This window comes from Mastomys coucha, unplaced genomic scaffold (genome assembly GCF_008632895.1).
Source record: "Mastomys coucha isolate ucsf_1 unplaced genomic scaffold, UCSF_Mcou_1 pScaffold16, whole genome shotgun sequence".
NCBI classification, from domain to species: Eukaryota; Metazoa; Chordata; class Mammalia; order Rodentia; family Muridae; genus Mastomys; species Mastomys coucha.
In genome coordinates, this window is record NW_022196898.1 from 89,836,964 (window position 1) to 89,854,740 (window position 17,777).

General features: G+C 40.7%; 1 protein-coding gene across 1 annotated transcript; it reads left to right on the forward strand.

Moving 5' to 3' along the window:
- The first annotated feature begins 1,396 nt into the window (after nucleotides 1–1,396).
- LOC116093874 (guanylate-binding protein 2) lies at nucleotides 1,397–17,400 on the forward strand. Its single transcript, XM_031375696.1, has 11 exons — nucleotides 1,397–1,719; nucleotides 3,865–4,074; nucleotides 4,720–4,847; nucleotides 5,644–5,753; nucleotides 9,328–9,524; nucleotides 9,867–10,109; nucleotides 11,524–11,804; nucleotides 12,898–13,110; nucleotides 14,795–14,897; nucleotides 15,176–15,369; nucleotides 16,768–17,400. The coding sequence occupies exons 2-11, from the start codon at nucleotides 3,885–3,887 to the stop codon at nucleotides 16,873–16,875; spliced, it is 1,767 nt and encodes a 588-aa protein (XP_031231556.1). The 5' UTR covers nucleotides 1,397–1,719; nucleotides 3,865–3,884; the 3' UTR covers nucleotides 16,876–17,400.
- The last annotated feature ends 377 nt before the right edge of the window (nucleotides 17,401–17,777 follow it).

Below are 17,777 nucleotides of genomic sequence, written 5' to 3' on the forward strand. Positions count from 1 at the left end.
CTCCCTCTCCCTCTCCCTCTCCCTCTCTCTCCTCTCTTTCCGAGCCACTACTCCCTACCCCCTCTCTATTAAACCTCTTACACATGGAACTGTTTGGGCCTAGTGTGGTATGTTCTGACGCGCCGCCACTCCAACACATCACATCATGTAATAAAATCCTCTCCTAAGTTTCTGTAAGAGGGGAGTTAATTAGAAGACTGTTTGCTGTCTCACAAGCTCCCAATGATGAGGGCATCGGCTCTGCAGCTGTACATTCAGAATAACTGTACCACACAAAGGAAGTGTCATAGTCACAGGGCTCAACACACTCATAGAATACAAAAGATACTTTCTGTATAATTATTTTCTGGTGGCGGCATCAAACCCAGGGCTTTAAAAAAAAACACTTCTGGTGATACATTAACTTACAGCATAACAGTGGGTGCTATGGTGTCTCTGTAGCATACTTTTGAGTGCATGCTCTTATGATGTGTGCTTGTAGAAAGAACTCAGCACTTGTATGCAGAGTCTGGCCTACTGTGTGATTTGTGTTAGGTCTGTGGAAGGGTTTAAGCACTAGTCAGTGCGTAGACCAGCATGAGGATTATTTAGATGTCTTCATAACCTCAAAGCACAGTGTTGGACCCTGTTCACAGCCACAATGCCAGTGCCTTGTCAACTCCATGGCCATTCCCAGCCTAAGTTCAGAGATTCACAGATGTCAGTGTTTTAACAGTGGCTTCCCTCAGCCTCAGAGAGATGTTATTTACACTCAGTTGTTCAGGGTCAGGACTCTGACTCACTTGTTTCTAAGGAAACATCATGCAGAAGAAGACTGGAAACTCTGCCCCTTTAAGCTTTGAGACCAAAACATTTCCCTTTTCTTTACCCTTAAATTTCACATGACTGACAAATATTCAAGTGGCACTAAAAATTGTTTTGGGATTGTATATAATGTTAACAGAGGTTATTCTAGTCCAAAAGACGAATGAACAAACTAACAAAGTAGCTGATTTCCCAGCATTTGATGTGCTTAAAGGAACTCAGATTCACTTTCACTTTCAGTGACTCTTTTTTCTCCCTCCCTCCTTCTCTCCTTTCCTCTCTCCCTTCCTTTCCCCTTACTCTCTTTGTTTCCCCCCACTCTTTCTCCTTCCTCTCTCACTGTTCCTTCTAATTCTAACCGTTTTCTTTCCATCTTTCCTCTTTCACAGGGCAGAGAAATGGTTTTTAAAGGATTCCTGTCCTCTTCTGAATTGCACAATCTCTTGCTAACTTTGTGTAACTCAGTGGGGCTGGCAACTTCACAAAACAAACACTAATGGACAAAAAAGGACTGAAACATGAAGGAATGATTTCAAAACCACACCCTCTTCAATTTGCACATCGTTTTGCATTTTAATCACTCACAAGAAGCTGCACTGGTTATCAATCTCTACCTGAGACATCTAGGGGCCCTCCTCCCAGGAGCACACTGCTCAGTGGGGGTTGAGTCATCTCTCCACCCCCACCCATTTAGGAATTTTTCTAGTTTCACTTTCATTGTCTTAAGAATTGCTCTATTAAAGAGCTAACGCAGCCTCACAAATTCTCTGGGGAAAATCTGGAGCTTTCTGGATTACTACTGACAAGGTCTGCCACAGCGCCTGTGAGAGAGGGCTGAGCCCGCTGCAGCCAGACTCTGAAGCAAACCTGTCAGACTTTGAAAGGCTGCTTCTTCTCTAAAGGATTTCCCTTCAGGTAAGACAGAGGCAGGGGTGGGAAAGGCTTACCAGACAGCTCTTTTACCCTAAGGAGAGGAGGCTGAAACCTACAGATGTGTGAGTAGGCCAGGGCTGGTTGACAGAGGCAGCCTTTACCCTAAATGTCCCTGTCCCTACTATGGCAAATTAATTAAGCTCTGGTAAAGAAGAGTTCCCACAGAGGACGTAAGTCTTTTAAGATTCATATTGCTTTCACTATACGATTTTAGATCATCTTTGCTATCTAATGAAACTCAGACAAAATCCCTGAACTTGTTGCTAGTGTCTACCTAAATAAGTTAGGTTGCTTGGAATTTATAAAAAAAAAAGACAGTTCTCCCGTTGATAATCTAGGGAGCTATAAAATCTTTGTGCATAGTATTTTGAATATATATATGTATATGTATATATCTATATATTATTCATTTCTTGAGAACATCATATATGTCATGTGTTTCTGATTGTATATATTCCTTACTCCATCTCCTCCATCCACCCTTATTCTATCTTCTTCCCAGTTTCCTGTCCTCACTGAATCAAGTTACTGCAGCTCATTCAGACATGGGCATAAGGCCACCTAGTGGAATTTAGTAACTTAACAGGGCCCATATCACTTAAGAAAACCAATGGTGGCCTCTGTAGCAGCAGTTAACTGACAGTACCCCCTCAGTTATGCATGGGACTTTCGGAGCCTGTCAATCATCTCTAGTGGGATTTTGACTGCTGGATTTTATGTGGGTTTTCTTTTTTTCTTTTGTTTTGTTTTCAAGATAGTGTTTCTCTGTGTAGCCCTGGATGTTTTGGAACTTACTGTGTAGACCAGGTTGTCCTCAGAGATCCATGTGCCTTTGCCTCCCAAGTGATGGATTGAAGGTGTGTGCCAAACAGGCACCCACCTTGGTGTGGGTTTTCTATAGGCAGCCACAGCTGCTCTGATTTCCTGAGTTCAAAGACCCTATCATGTTCCCAAAGATACTGGTTCAACTTGAAGCAATGAATATACTCCGTGTGGTATTTTTGGTTTAAATACCACTGTGCACTGAAGGAAAACCAAACCATCAGGAGGAGTTCTCAACTCTAGGGCAACCCAGGAAACATAGGAGCTGTGTCTGGAAGACTGTGTGGTGGCAGTGAGTCCCACAGGACTGGGAATGTCATGCAAGTCTGCCAGCTAAGCACAGGAACCTCTGTACTGTGAGCCCAGCAGTTTGCATTCTCAGCTGCAATTCATAAGTCTTTCATTCCCACCCTCTTGGAAGCACTTGTTATTGTTTTCTTTATGCGGGATATTCTCAGTGGGATGAGATGAAACTTCAATGCATTTTTCACTTGTATTTCCCTGGTGATTAAACCCTAGCCATTTTTTCTAAGTTTTTATTTGCTGTGCAAGTGGTAATTTTGATTACAAAATAGTAAACAGTTCTTGGCAGGTAGCCCCTGAATCAAGAGTACAATCAGAGCCAGTCATGTCCACATCATTCATCCTCTGATTTGACCAGTGATGATTGCAGAATATCAGTTCTGTGACCTTCTTGTCTTGTATATACCAGTAGAAGTTCAAGCTAATCTTAAGAAAAAAAAAAACTAAAAATTTATCTATTTGAAAGGTACTCTACAAGATAACTTCTATATACTCCTCTAAGACATAAAGGAAGGGAGGACAAAGGAAGATTGAGGATCTACTGAAGATGAGAAGAAGCTGAAGAGATGTGAGGATAAAGCAGGGATCCTGCATTAGATCAGGAAGCAGAAAAGGGTTATTAGTGAAAATCTGACTTATGAAGCAGAGGAGGTGTAAAGTGTGCAGCCTCATTAGGGGTGTTGTAAAAATGCTGCAAACCCAGTCAGCCACTACACTCAGGGTATGTAGGGTTCCAGGATTAGACACAGCTGGGGAAACAGTATATGTTGCCTTTTGAACCCAGTACGTAACTTTTCTGGTCATCAATGAACTTCAAATTAATTTTATGTAAATAGAAATAGTATTTCTAATCTATAGGACAATCTATAGGACAACCATACAGAGCCCCAAAAACTCTTAGAAGTGTATAAGGAACACATTCCAGAGAAGGAAAATTTTAGTACATAATATTTAGTTCATCTAACGGACTAGAAATTGCTGTCCAATTTATCTCCTCCTTAGAGCCAAAAACCGCCCTGGATATGGCCTCAGAGATCCACATGTTGGAACCCATATGCCTCATTGAGAACACTGAGGCTCAACTAGTGATCAACCAGGAGGCTCTGAGGATCCTGTCTAGCATCAACCAGCCTCTGGTCGTGGTGGCGATCGTGGGTCTCTACCGCACAGGCAAATCCTACCTGATGAACAAGCTGGCTGGGAAGCGAACAGGTGAGTGGTACCAACAAAGCTGTGCTGGGTTCCTTCTGTTCACTCACGTCTCCAGCATCCTGAAAGCAGATGTGAGGAAGGATTGTCAGAGACAGGGAGGGTTAGGAAAGGATAATGCCTATCTACCAGGGGAGTTTCTTGTTGTTGAACCATCCTTACCCATTGGGTCTTTAAACAGTCCCTTTGTTTTCCAACTGAAAGATCTAGTAGGTGTGTTTTAGAGAAAGAATATGTTCTTTGAGAAAGTTAAGTTTTTTCTTTTGAGACAAGGTATTTCTGTATAGCCCTGGCAGTCCTGGACTCACTCAGAAGACCAGGCTGGCCTCGAACTCAGAAATCTGCCTGCCTCTGCCTCCAAAGTGCTGGGATTAAAGGTGTGTATCACCACCACCTGGCTAACTTCCTTAGGGATGAATTATAAAACATTTTCTGGACTGTTGACATAGGAGGAACAAGTATCTAGCTCTAAGAAGTGAATATATCAATCAATATTAGATATTACAAATCCCCTATTTCTAGGCTAGTAATTCAATCAATACCTGAAGTCATTTATTGTTTCAAATGTAACTACGTTAATTTTCAACTCAATATCAGGAGGCACCTCATGTACTCCCCTCCCCATCCCATGCCCATTCTGTTCTGCAGGCTTCTCCCTGGGCTCCACTGTGCAGTCTCACACCAAGGGCATCTGGATGTGGTGTGTGCCCCACCCAAAGAAGGCGGGGCAAACCCTGGTTCTGCTTGACACTGAGGGCCTGGAAGATGTTGAGAAGGTAAAAAAAAAATAAAATAAAATCTTTCAGCTGCTACTTGTAACTTGTCATTAGTTCACCTTGCAGTACACACCCCACTCCGGGATTTATGCTTCTGATAAATTAGATGAATGTGCTGTTTGTCAAGTTTGTCTGAGAGCTGAGAATAGCTTTAAAGGATAGCTGGCAACATTTTAGTCATTCTTCTGTCAAGTCAAAATAGAATATGCTGGTTGAGACTGTAATGAACAACTTGAACTTGCCTATATGTGTTATAAACATGGCTGACTATTCAATGTGGGACCATGATGAAAGTATAATGTTTCGAATTCTCAAAGAGCTAATAAAATATTTTTTTAATTAATCACTTCCACAAAGGACTGTCAATAAGAGGATGACACTGCATCTTCAACAATCTCATCCTTTATGGAGAGTCATGAGTTACTGTCTGAGACAAACAAAAACTCTTATTGAAAGACCTTACTCTCAGTAGTGCTAAAACAGCCTTTACCATGCATGATATGTGCTGTGAGTGAAGCCCAGCATGCCAGCTTAGATTTTTGTAGCTGACCAACATTATGACTTATAAGTGTGAATGTCCTTAATGCTTTCATATATTTGAATGTACATTGTTGTGTTTGAATTATAAAATATGAGTTGAAAGATTCATAATATCATTGTACAGGTAGAAAATTATTATGTAGTAGAATGACTGCTTTTGATTTCATAGTGGATGGGAGATAGACAAAGGCCATCTTTGCCTACCTCAGTTGATGGACAGTCTCTTAGTCACTCTTCTTCACTCACTGACCTGTAGGGTGACAACCAGAACGACTGCTGGATCTTTGCCTTGGCAGTCCTCCTCAGCAGCACCTTCATCTACAACAGCATAGGAACCATCAACCAGCAGGCCATGGACCAGCTGCAGTATCCTTTTGCTGTGGTCTAGTATAATCCTAAACTTAGGAAGAACAGCTTTAATATTACATCAGCTAGATAGGGAGGAGCCTTAAGATTTTTAAGTCTCTGATTAACAAATCCCCTGATACGTCTCATGTGAGTTTGCCTCACTTTCCAGAAAAATTCAAACTTCTTACATCATACTTTGCCATAGACAGAGTGGTACGGCGCTGCGAGCATCCCTATCTGGCTCACTGTCCTGCATTTGTCCAAATGGTTAACATGATTCAGAACCCGTGTTCTCAATAATCAGTATTACCATTATCTTTAAATGTGAGTAATATCCTGCCTGCCCACTGGATAGCATAGGTAATATATATATCTTGTAAACTCATCAAGGGATCCGAGCTGGTGATTGCTCTTTAGCCTGCACCTCCAGGGTCAGTCATTAATGTTTCTCCAGTCTACAGCTCAGTCACTTTTTTATCCTCTGCCATTGGAAACCTGACATCCTTGAAGCCAGTGCCCTCAAACCACACCACCGTCTTTTATCATTCCCCTAGGACTAGCCCACACACCACCATCTTTTATCATTCCCCTCGGACTAGCCCACACACCACCTCCTTTTATCATACCCCTAGGACTAGCCCACACACCACCTCCTTTTATCACACCCCTAGGACTAGCCCACACACCACCATCTTTTATCATACCCCTAGGACTAGCCCACATACCACCTCCTTTTATCATTCCCCTAGGACTAGCCCACACACCACTGTCTTTTTTCATTCCCCTAGGACTAGCCCACACACTACCTCCTTTTATCATACCCCTAGGACTAGCCCACACAGCCTTCTCTGCTGGAGATTTTATTCCTTGCTGTTTGGAGACTGGTGGCCAGTAGACACTGACTTGCACTATTCTCTCCCTGTTCTTCCTCCTGGTATCATTCCTTCCTCTCCCTTCCCAATGACCGACCCTGAGTCACTGTCAATGCCACCAGCATATCCATAAACGTAACCCCAGGTATCATACTGCATTCGATGGGTATATGGATACTATGCTCAACCAGAGTCAGATTAGCTGATTCCTCAGCAACATCAGTTCTTTTCAGAACCACTTGCTTCTTGATCTAGAACTTCATCATTTCTTAATAATTCCACTTCTCTCTCTGGCTAGCTGGTCCATTTCTTTTGAGGACTCTGATTGTCACAGCTCATTGCACCCTGCACTTTTCTTCATTCTCTCCTCCTAGTCCCTAGGCAATATTATTCTGTCTGATGGGTCTCTGTGAACCTATATTTCAGTAACCATCAAATTTCTGTTTAAAACTTGGACAGGATGTAATTTTTTCATCTTCATAAAGATCTTCAAGAGATGATTTCATTTCAAAATTTACAAAAACAATTTCCCAACTTTTCCCATTATAGCACATTCCCACATGTCCCACAAAGTTGCTCTGCTCAAAACCTCTTCTTGATCCTTTCCTTTATATCCTAGAAAGCATTCTCTCAGAAATGTTTAAACTCTTATCAGCATAGCTATTTCCCTAGACCAGTCTCATTATCTTGCCTGTATTGTCTCTAGTTCTAGTGCTCTTCCCAATAGTCTCGACTGTCAGTTGTAGTTCCAATAGTGTGACCTTTTGAAATACTGCCATATCTACCTCCTCTACTTTCAAAATCCACTGCTGGCTTCCTATTTAGTAAATAAAAGACTTGAAACTTATTACTTTTGCCTTCAAACTTACATATCGTGCCACTTATTTTCTTAGTGCTTGTACCCTATGCAGTGGAATTCATACGCATCTTAGATACACTCATATTATTCTATCACAACAGTTCTGACTACTGTCTGGAATGTTACCCAAATAGAAGTTTCAGATGGTTTATTTTATTACTATTGCATTGATAAAGCATAGATAACTGTTACCTAGATAGTCTACTATAAGGAAACTTTCTCATATGTTTCTACTGTTACTAGGAAACTTTCAAATGCTAAGATTAATTATATATTCTGTTATGTTCTGTGCCCTTGGAAGACAATTATGATAGAAGTTGGTAGAATTGTTTTGTATAATTATCCACTGTAGCTGTCCAGCGTCCATAGAGCACCGGGTTTACCAGGAAGGAGAGCTGGGGATGGAATAGGATGGGCAGACAAGAGAACTAACGAGTCAAAACAAAGTTTTCTGATCAAGGCTCAAATTTTAATGTACAGCTCTGAATATATAAGGAAAACCCCAAGGACCCATTCCTTTGTTTTGGCTGGCTTCTGTTGCTTGTTTCAGCTGGATTGAATTATAAAGTAAACTCTTCAACAGTTCAGAGGGTTGGCATTCACTCAGGGCTCAGGCTAGAGGATGTATAGATCAGGCCAGATGTAGGGAAGCCATATGCCTGGCTCTAGTATTGGAGACTTATTTAGTGAACTCAAGGCTTTGGGAAGGGCACAACCCACAATAAACTTGGACCTGAAGCAACCACCCAACAGCATTTCCTGCACCTATGTTAAGCTTTTATACTATTTGCATTTGTAAGCTGCCTCTGGGATGGACCCCAACATAAGAGAGACACTTGCACTGATATAAGAAACTACTTAGAATAAGACTTACATTTTGAGTAGTGGTTTAGTAAAATTTAAGTTCTCAAGACCTCCCAGGGATCTGATATTCTACTTGGTAGAAGGAGACCAGTACATGGGCAACACAACCTGGCTGGCAAGTTAAGACATAAAGGTTAGACAATTCCCATCCTTGTAGACAAATTAAGACATGAATATTAGACAAGACAACTTTGCTGCCACAGTTGAGTACACCAACCAATGGGAGCAGGATAAATATACAACAATGACGTGTTCCTAAGAAAATCCCCCTTTCCTTAAATCTTGATTGCAACAAGATAATGGTAGCAGATACCTGAGATTTTGAAATACTTCACTTACTGTTTTGTTTCTGCCTCTAACTGTTACACTGTAAATGCTATGCTGGTTGCCTTCTTTCATTAATTTTAAAATGCATTCCCTGGGATTGCCTGATTTATAGTAGAGGCTCAGTAGATGTTGGTGAATGATTGAGTTCTGTGGATGAGCTAATGTCTTAGTTTGCTCTGTTTCTCTGATGAACATTATGGCCCCAAAACAACTTGCAGTTGAAAGGATTTGGTTTACATGTTGCAGTCCGTTGTCAAGGAAACCAATGCACAAACCAAGATGCAAGGGATAGAGCAAAGATTGTGAAGGACCTCTTCTTGCTTCATGTGCTTGCTAGACTACTTTTCTTATGCAGCCTGGGTCTAACTGCATAGGGATGATGCTGCACACTGCAGGCTGTACCCTCCTGCATCAATTAGTGATTTAGAAACTGTCCCCACAGATGTGTCCACAGTCCATGGTTATAGAGGTAACTTCTAAATTGAGGAACTTAATCAGTTGAGGTAATTACTCTTCCCAAGTGTCTCTAGTTATATAAAATTGACAAAAACTGACCAACACAGCTAAACAAACAAACAAGAAAAAGTCATTAATTTGGGGAGGCACTGGTAGAATCTTTATCATAAAACGATAAACTTGTTTTTCGAGTTTTTTTAACTTAGCATGCCAGCTATGTGACAGAGCTGACTGATCTTATCAAGTCAAAGTCATCCCCTGATCAGAGTGGGATAGAAGATTCTGCTAACTTTGTGGGTTTCTTTCCGACTTTCGTGTGGGCTCTGAGAGATTTCTCCCTGGAGCTGGAAGTTAATGGAAAACCTATCACTGCTGATGAGTACCTGGAGCATTCATTGACCCTGAAAAAAGGTACCTGGACTTGGTGGAATGTTCTGAAATGAACAGAAAACAATTTCATAAATGTCATCTCTGCCCAGTTGGAAAGGTCTTGAGTTTGTAGCTTGTTAGCCTAACTGTTGTTACAGGAAATGAAAACACAGCTCAGCAGAATCACATGGACTCCATTTGAAATTTCACAAGCTTCATCTTCTTAAAGTGTTTTCTTTCCCATTCCTTTAAGTTTCTGTATCGTTCATTCTTCATTAGGTATTTTACAGCTTATATAGAGTTTGTGAAAGTTATGGAACTGGAAGTGTCATATATAGAAATAATTCATTGGAAGTTTATTACATCTAATTCTAATTCTGGCAGGAGCTGATAAGAAAACTAAAAACTTTAATGAGCCTCGACTGTGTATCAGGAAGTTCTTTCCAAAGAGGAAGTGCTTCATCTTTGACCGACCCGCTCAGAGGAAGCAACTTAGCATACTGGAGACTCTGCCAGAGAAGGAGCTGTGTCGTGAATTTGTAGAACAAGTTGAAGAATTCACTTCATACATCTTCAGCTACTCTGCTGTCAAGACTCTGTCTGGTGGGATCATAGTCAACGGGCCACGTAAGCCATTCTTACTTCTCACCTTGACCTTCCTTCTTCTCAGTGTAGAGTATACGCAGGGAGCCACTTCCAACCAGACTAAGCATCATTAATTGACATGATTGAAAATATAGTGCATGTATCACATGATAGAATTTACTGGCGAACTAAAGCCATTTCTCACCATCTCATAAATAACTAGAGAAAATAACTAGACCCTAGCTCAACCCTAAAAGCCTTTCATTGTTCCCATGTATAAAAAGGATTAATAAAAGTCAGGAAAAGTGAAAACTCAAATTATTTATGGAGTTTGCCACTAAGGGCTGCAACATTCATGTACAAACCAAATGTTTATTAATGACTTTAAAGAGCCAATTATTGAGTATAAAGAGAAGTAAACAGATGTGGTTTCCATCTTCCTTCCAATACAACATATCCAAAAGACACTTTAAAAGGAAGCAAAGAAACCAACAAACCTCAAATTTCACAGTGGTAAATAACAATTCACATAATTAATAAAAAAAATGATAAGGAGCTGTTACTTGGAAGTCAGGTGTCTAGGCCAGTAGGACTTAAGTTCCTGGGAGCAATGAACACAGTATTTTTTAAACTGACGGGAAAGGAGAAGATAAGAATGGGTAGAAGTCACCCAGTAGGACAGAGTACTGGTAACAGAAGAAGGAACAGAACAGAATGCAACTTTCCAACTTGAAGAAAGCAAGAGTCAGCTGACTGAGAGTGTGGACAAGAGAGAGTGTCCCATTGAAGAAGTGTAGAAGGATGGTGTCCTGAAAAGACAGGAACATGATTTAAAGACATCACCATGGGTTCTAAGCTCTATGGCAGATTTGGCAGACAGGGAATCTTGGGGGACAAGGTAAAGCATTCTAGTCTACATATCTAGCTCTCTTGAGTGTTCTGCATACAACATGTTGTGGGACTCCAAGGGGCAAGGCAGATACCTGGGGTGTGATGGTTTTAATCCATCAGCAAAGCTCTGAGAAAACCTAGATGGTTTCCTTATCAATGTATAGTTTTGTGGGAGAGCATCTGGGTTGATCTATTTTCTGGGCCAGAGATAGGACTAGAAGGAATCACCATTAAAAAAAATTACAACAATAAAGTCAGCAGAAATGGCAAAGCACTCAATTTGGCTTTTTATCTTTTTTAATTGATTAAGAATGAAAGGACAAATGAATTCAAGGAAAGAAAGGAAATGGAGAGAGAGAATGGAGGGATAGTAAAGGAACCGGGTTTAACATCACAGTTCTCCTTCCCCAGTACTAGACCAAAAAAGGGGGGCACTTAATATCCTCTGGAATTTACAGTTAATAAACTATTATATTGCTGCCTTTTCTTAGAGAATTCTAAAAACTGTATGCAGGGTGATCTCTCTACCAACAGACAGCCATTTTCTTAACTTTGTCTTTTGTAGGTCTAAAGAGCCTGGTGCAGACCTATGTCAGTGCTATCTGCAGTGGGTCTCTCCCCTGCATGGAGAACGCTGTGCTGACTTTGGCCCAGATAGAGAACTCAGCTGCAGTGCAAAAGGCCTTAACCTACTATGAAGAACAGATGAATCAGAAGCTCCAGATGCCCACAGAAACCCTCCAGGAGCTGCTGGACCTGCATAGGCCAATTGAGAGTGAGGCTATTGACGTCTTCCTGAAGAATTCTTTCAAGGATGTAGACCAAAAGTTCCAGACAGAATTAGGGGTAGGTGTGGTACCCAAAATCATAAAACAAAGAAATACATGGGCCCTTTAAGGAATGAGTATTTTTCTTAGCCTCCAAGAGAGTGACACTCAGTAATGTATACATATTTCCACTGATTATTGAAAGATTACATTCTTCTCCAAGCCATGTTCTCAGCGATTGAGGGAAATGCACAAGTGCATTTACAAAGGATTATTTATTTGCTTTTTCCATGATATATTTTTCATTCTTTGAGGGTTTTTATCATTTTCATCTAGTGTAGTATTTAATTCTTAAGGAATACATCATTGTGGTATTTCCCACTGGTAATGAGAAACCAATCATAAGATGTTTTGCTGTTTGACCAGTGGCAATGCCTTTTGAATTACAAAGGTAGGATTTTGCAAAGGAGATGTCATTTCATTCAGAGGTTCTGATAAAACAACATAGTCAGTGTGAAGAGAAAATTGACTGCTCTCTAATCTAAAGGAGATAAAAGAGCTGCCATTTAGGTATTTGCTTAATGCCATTTGTGGAGATCACTCTCCTATTGTTTTCTAAACCCCAACATGTTCTTTACATCATCTTAAGTATTTTCTTGGCTATATGGTGAGAAAATGCAGGGGAATATTCCCATATTAAAGAGCATTACATAGCCCATTACCCTTTCCTGGGTATTTCTGTAGAGCTCTTCATACAGTCTGACAAGAGACCTCTGAGACTGGTGTTGTTACTCTATGCTCAGAGACAAGGAAACCTTAGTTCACTAATCACAAAGTCATGAAGCCTCCAAGAGTTGAGTTCAGGAAGTCCACATAGGCTTGCCTAGCTCTAAATATTCCTTCAATTAAATACTTGAATAGATAAAGGTGCAAGTGAGTATCACTCTCTCCTAAGAGTGATACCTGTGCTCTGTGAATATCTGAAGAAGAAAACAGGGATAAAGGCCTTTAGCAAATCAAATTTGAAGTGTCGGTTTCTATAGCCAGCACCCTCCCTCCTCAGGGAGATTCTCACAAGGAGATGAAGAGCCTCTCCCTTTTGGACATTCTCTAGTAGTCTGCTGTGTTATCTCTCACCTCTCAACCATCCTTGTGATTTTGTCCTTACCTAGAACCTGCTTGTGGCAAAGCGAGATGCCTTTGTTAAGAAGAACTTGGACGTCTCATCAGCTCGTTGCTCAGACTTGCTGGACGATATCTTTGGACCTCTGGAAGAAGAAGTAAAACAAGGAACATTTTCTAAACCTGGAGGTTATTACCTCTTCCTTCAGATGAAGAAAGAGCTAGAAAAAAAGTATAACCAGGCTCCTGGGAAGGGGCTCCAGGTAAATTGAGTAGTTTGTACCATTTTGAGGGCTTGGTGAGGAATCTCTTCCAGAGGCCAATGAGAATGAGGAATATACAATGGTGTTGGTGGAGAGTGGCCTTGTCTTGCACTCATCTAGGCAGACAGCCAACTGTGAGACAGACCGTAGATTTCTTCTTGGAAGCACAACTGGACCTCTTAGAAACATTTGTGGAATTTACTCATTCACTCAACTACTTGGTCATCTATTTGTCTAAAATGATTTATTTGGCCTTGCATGTCAAGAGCTTCTTGGGTTGTAAGACACAAGATGATTAAAAGTAATGATCGTGGTAATAGCAGTTAGCACTTAGATTGCTATCCCTGTGTTTCAGAAATTGATTCTCTTAATTATCACACCACCACCACACAAACTATGCATTATTATTAGTGTGTCTATAAAGCAAAACAGAAAATGAGGTATATGAAGCACATGACTCACAGCCAGTGAGCAGTATACCTTGAACACAACTCTAGATAACATTATCTGCAATCATCAGGTCTAGACTACTCTATGCTGGTAATAGAGTTTAACATTGGGTTTGACATTGTAGTATCTACAAATAACAATATATTTTAAATGGCTGGACATTTCTTCATTTACTTCTAGTCAATAGGTCAGGTCAGAAGAACTCAGTGCTTTTGTGGTGGCTCTACCACACCTACTTGTTCCCAGGAGTCTTCCTCCTCTCTTCTCCACCAGAACATTAGTCCAGGACCTCGATCTCCAGGCTGTATCCATGCTTTGAGATAGCTGCAAGAGAGTCAGGCTCTACTTCAACTTTATACCCTGAAACAAAAAGGAGGGACAAAAGGACAAATGGTGGTGCACCAACTCCTGTTAAGTCTTTGAAGATGCACCATGACTTTTCTGATTATACACCTTTCACATGAATTTAATCCCATCGATAGCCCATATTTGTAAGAGATACTGCCATTTACTGTTTTGATAGACTATGAGGAAAAAATTTAGCAAATTGTTCAAAGATGTTAGAAAGACTAGTAGCTATATAGGGGATGGAAATTTCAAACAGAAGTAGTCCATAAAAGTAAGTGAATGCATATTTCAGATTTAGCCAGAGACCTGATATTCTGGGAGGTAATGAACAAAGTAGAGATTAGCAAGATAAAAGGAAGATCACAATCTAGACAGGGAGCATCCTGGAGGACAATGAAAAATGCCTGATGATCATTTGGATGAACTATAAAGTCATCTTTGAGCATTGGAGTAATAGGAGCATTCTCAAAATGACATGGCAAAGTTCAATATACTCCAAGCTAAATGGGCTGGAGCAGAAGTTTAAGCAGAGGCAAATCTAGGGCTGTCAGATATGGATGCAACAGATGATAAGCAAAAGTCTGATGTTGCATTTTTGAAGCTAAAACTGGCAAGACCAGCTCATAGTTACATGAGATATATGAAGCAGATAAGAAAAGAGATCAAAGATACCAACTATTTCAAAAGAGTTAGGAGATACCAAAAGATGGGGCTAGGAAAAGATCGGATATGGGGTGGGTCAGTCTCTACATCAGTTTTAGGTCAATTAAACCTAGGAAGCTATTTGGACTGCTACATAGCAGTTCAGTTAATGATTGAAATCAGTTAATATCAATGTCAATTAACAGACACATTGGCTTGTCTCCAACTTATTCTATACAACTAGGCAGAAGCGATGCTGAAAAAGTACTTTGAGTCCAAGGAAGATGTTGTTGAAACCCTTCTAAAGACGGATCAGTCACTCACAGAGGCAGCAAAGGAGGTCGAAGGTGAGAGCTACTGATGACAATGCAGATGGTGGAAGCTCTTGACACATTTAGCCATATTGGTCCATATAGAATCCTCAACTGTGGAGAACAATCAAAAGCACCATTAATGGTGTTCTTTTATTAACTGGCATACATGGCTATCTGTTATTAATTGTTTATTCCATAAAAAAATATTTGCTACCAGAAATTTTCCTGACGATAAGTGAATTTTTTTTAAAGGAGATTAAAATAAAAAGAAACTCATGAAATTTAATCTTTATATTTTTGTTTCTCCTCAGAGGAACGTATAAAGGCTGAAGCTGCTGAAGCTGCAAACAGAGAGTTAGAAGACAAGCAGAAGAAGTTTGAGCTGATGATGCGGGAGAAGGAACAGAGCTACCAGGAGCACGTGAGACAGCTCACTGAGAAGATGAAGGAGGAACGAAAAATGTTTATAGAAGAACAGGACAGGATCATAGCTGCTAAACTTCGGGTAATATACACAATACCATCTCAGTACATTCCAGTGCTCCAATCAAACATAAGTGTATCAGAGAGCTGGAAAAACATCTTAGGAGTTAAGAGTATTTATCTGTCTTGCAGAAGACTCAGGTCTTGTTCTCAGCATCCACACAGTAGTTTCCATAACTCTAGTTCCAGGGAATTGAACCTCCTCTTCTGCCCTCTGCAGGCACTGCATGTATGGAGTAAGTTTACATACATTGCAAGCAAAACACTCATCACTTAAAATAACAAATAAATCTAAAAACAAAGAGGGAAAACCAAAATGCAAGTTGTTCAGCAGGCTGAGGCAGGAGGATGACTAGTTCACCATCAGCCTGGGTTATGAAGTAAGACCTTTACAATGAAGACCCCTGCAGTACAGTAAATGGTTCAGATACTCTGGCACACTTTCATCCTGTCACTGCTTATCTCCAGCCTGTCTGGTGAGTAAGGGCTTTTTATGGCTGGATCAAACTCTTTGTTAGGCTGTCCATAGACAGTGGCTTGGAATTGCCTAGGTATCTCCTACTTATGTCCATTTAATAATTCTAGACTGCTATTTGTGTGTGTGAATACTAGATGGAGACCTTGAAATTTCATGAGATGTAAGGTAATTAATACAATGTACAGCTTACATTCCCTACTGAATAGAACCCAAAGGGAATTAATTTCTGTTACACCTAGTATGACCTTGTCTATAGAAGCATGCCTAACCTTCTACCCACTCAGGTTCAAGGGTTAAGTACCAGAATTGCAGTACTCTGCATTCCTCTACATCCGTGCTGAGTCTCCATGATGGTGCAGAATATCCTGTGAGGACTGCAGACCCCAGTTGCTTCAATATATTTCTGTCACCCATTTCTGTCACTAACCTGTTGGGCATGTACTAAATCCCTTGATTGAACACCTACCCTGATTCCAATTCTCGTAGCTCTCATTTTGTTTGAGCCACCTTTATCACCTTCCTCCATGTGTTTGAGAGTCCGCACCACACAGCTCCGAGATGAGGCATAAAGGAACAGGCGAGCTGGTGCAGATTTTATAGAACACTGTGTTTTACATGAGTCAAAGGACGTAAGAACTGGACCCGAGGGTTGTAGGCTATTGCTGTTTTAGAACTGTCAGGCTACATTTCTAAAGCTGGAGAGAGCAAAGGAAAAACATTTATAAGCTTTGGTGGTAGACAAAAGAGAGCCAGAGGCAGGCAGGCAGGCAGACAGACAGACAGACAGACAGTAGAGAGAGAGGAGGAGAATGGTAAAGGCAGAAAAGGCTTCGAGAAAAACACCCAAATCCTCAAGGGTTTAGTGTGACTACTGATGGAGAGTCTGCGAGACCCTGGGAAGTGTGGAACATGATCTGAGTTCAGTCTCCACTTCTGTTTTAGGAACAGGAAAAATTTCTCAAGGAAGGATTCGAGAATGAGAGCAGAAAACTTCGTCGAGAGATTGACCACGTGAAAAATCAATCGTCTGGGAAATGCACCATACTCTGAAGGCCTGAGGCCCAAGCCTCTCTGCCAAGCTCTCTTCATCACACACTACGTTGCCTGAGCACCTTCAGGCTTTGAAACAACTGTTATGAAGCTAGATTCACCGCAGCTCAAAGTCAGTCATGTGCACTCCGGTTAGGGTTCACTGTCTGACCACTGCACAACATCAGAGGAGCTTCCTCTGTGTGCAGAATGCATGGATGAGTGGAGGTCCAGTCATCTGTGTTTTAGAGATGCTCTTGGCCTGCATCATGCCCAGCCACATGTTTCTCCTGTATAGTCTTAAGTTTTCCTCTTTCCTACAATATAGCTTCTGCAATCACAGAGCAGGCGACTTTTAACTAACTTGCAAAAACTAATTCCCTTTCATTTCTCTGAGGACTTTGACGTTTTGCTACAGTCATTCAAAACTTAAATGCCATCTTCATTTTTCCTTTTATCTCCCCAATGTGACAACATGCCTTGAAATTTCTCAGGACAAATGTCTTGCAAGAGCACGAGTTAATAAAAATGATTAGCCCACTGTAATTGTTTCTGAATGTGTATTATTATTTGTGGTTCATTAGGGAAATAAAATAATATTATAATAAACTAAAAAGCTATTAATTTTGATGTCATTAGGTAGTATCCAGAGTGCTTAACTCTGTAATGTAAGAGTATCTACTCTGTTTCATAAGAATAATGGCACCAAACATTATTCTTACCAAGGATACCAACAAGGATAATGTTAAAGTCATGATTCTCATTGCAAAAACACAGAAACAAAAACATCTTTTGTATGTACATTGTTGGCTGGTGCTTATATTAAACCCAGGGCTGTGGCAATGCACTTTGATTAAACATTAACTCACCGAATAACGACCATACACATAATGTTCCCTTGATATAGGTTTGAATCCATGGTG

Excerpts from the sequence above, each read along its gene's own strand:
- LOC116093874 (XM_031375696.1), top strand. The coding sequence starts at position 3,885 with ATGGCCTCAGAGATCCACATGTTGGAACCCATATGCCTCATTGAGAAC. Across the intron at positions 10,110-11,523 it reads GATCATAGTCAACGGGCCAC|GTCTAAAGAGCCTGGTGCAG; the intron begins GTAAGCCATTCT and ends TGTCTTTTGTAG. Across the intron at positions 11,805-12,897 it reads AGTTCCAGACAGAATTAGGG|AACCTGCTTGTGGCAAAGCG; the intron begins GTAGGTGTGGTA and ends GTCCTTACCTAG.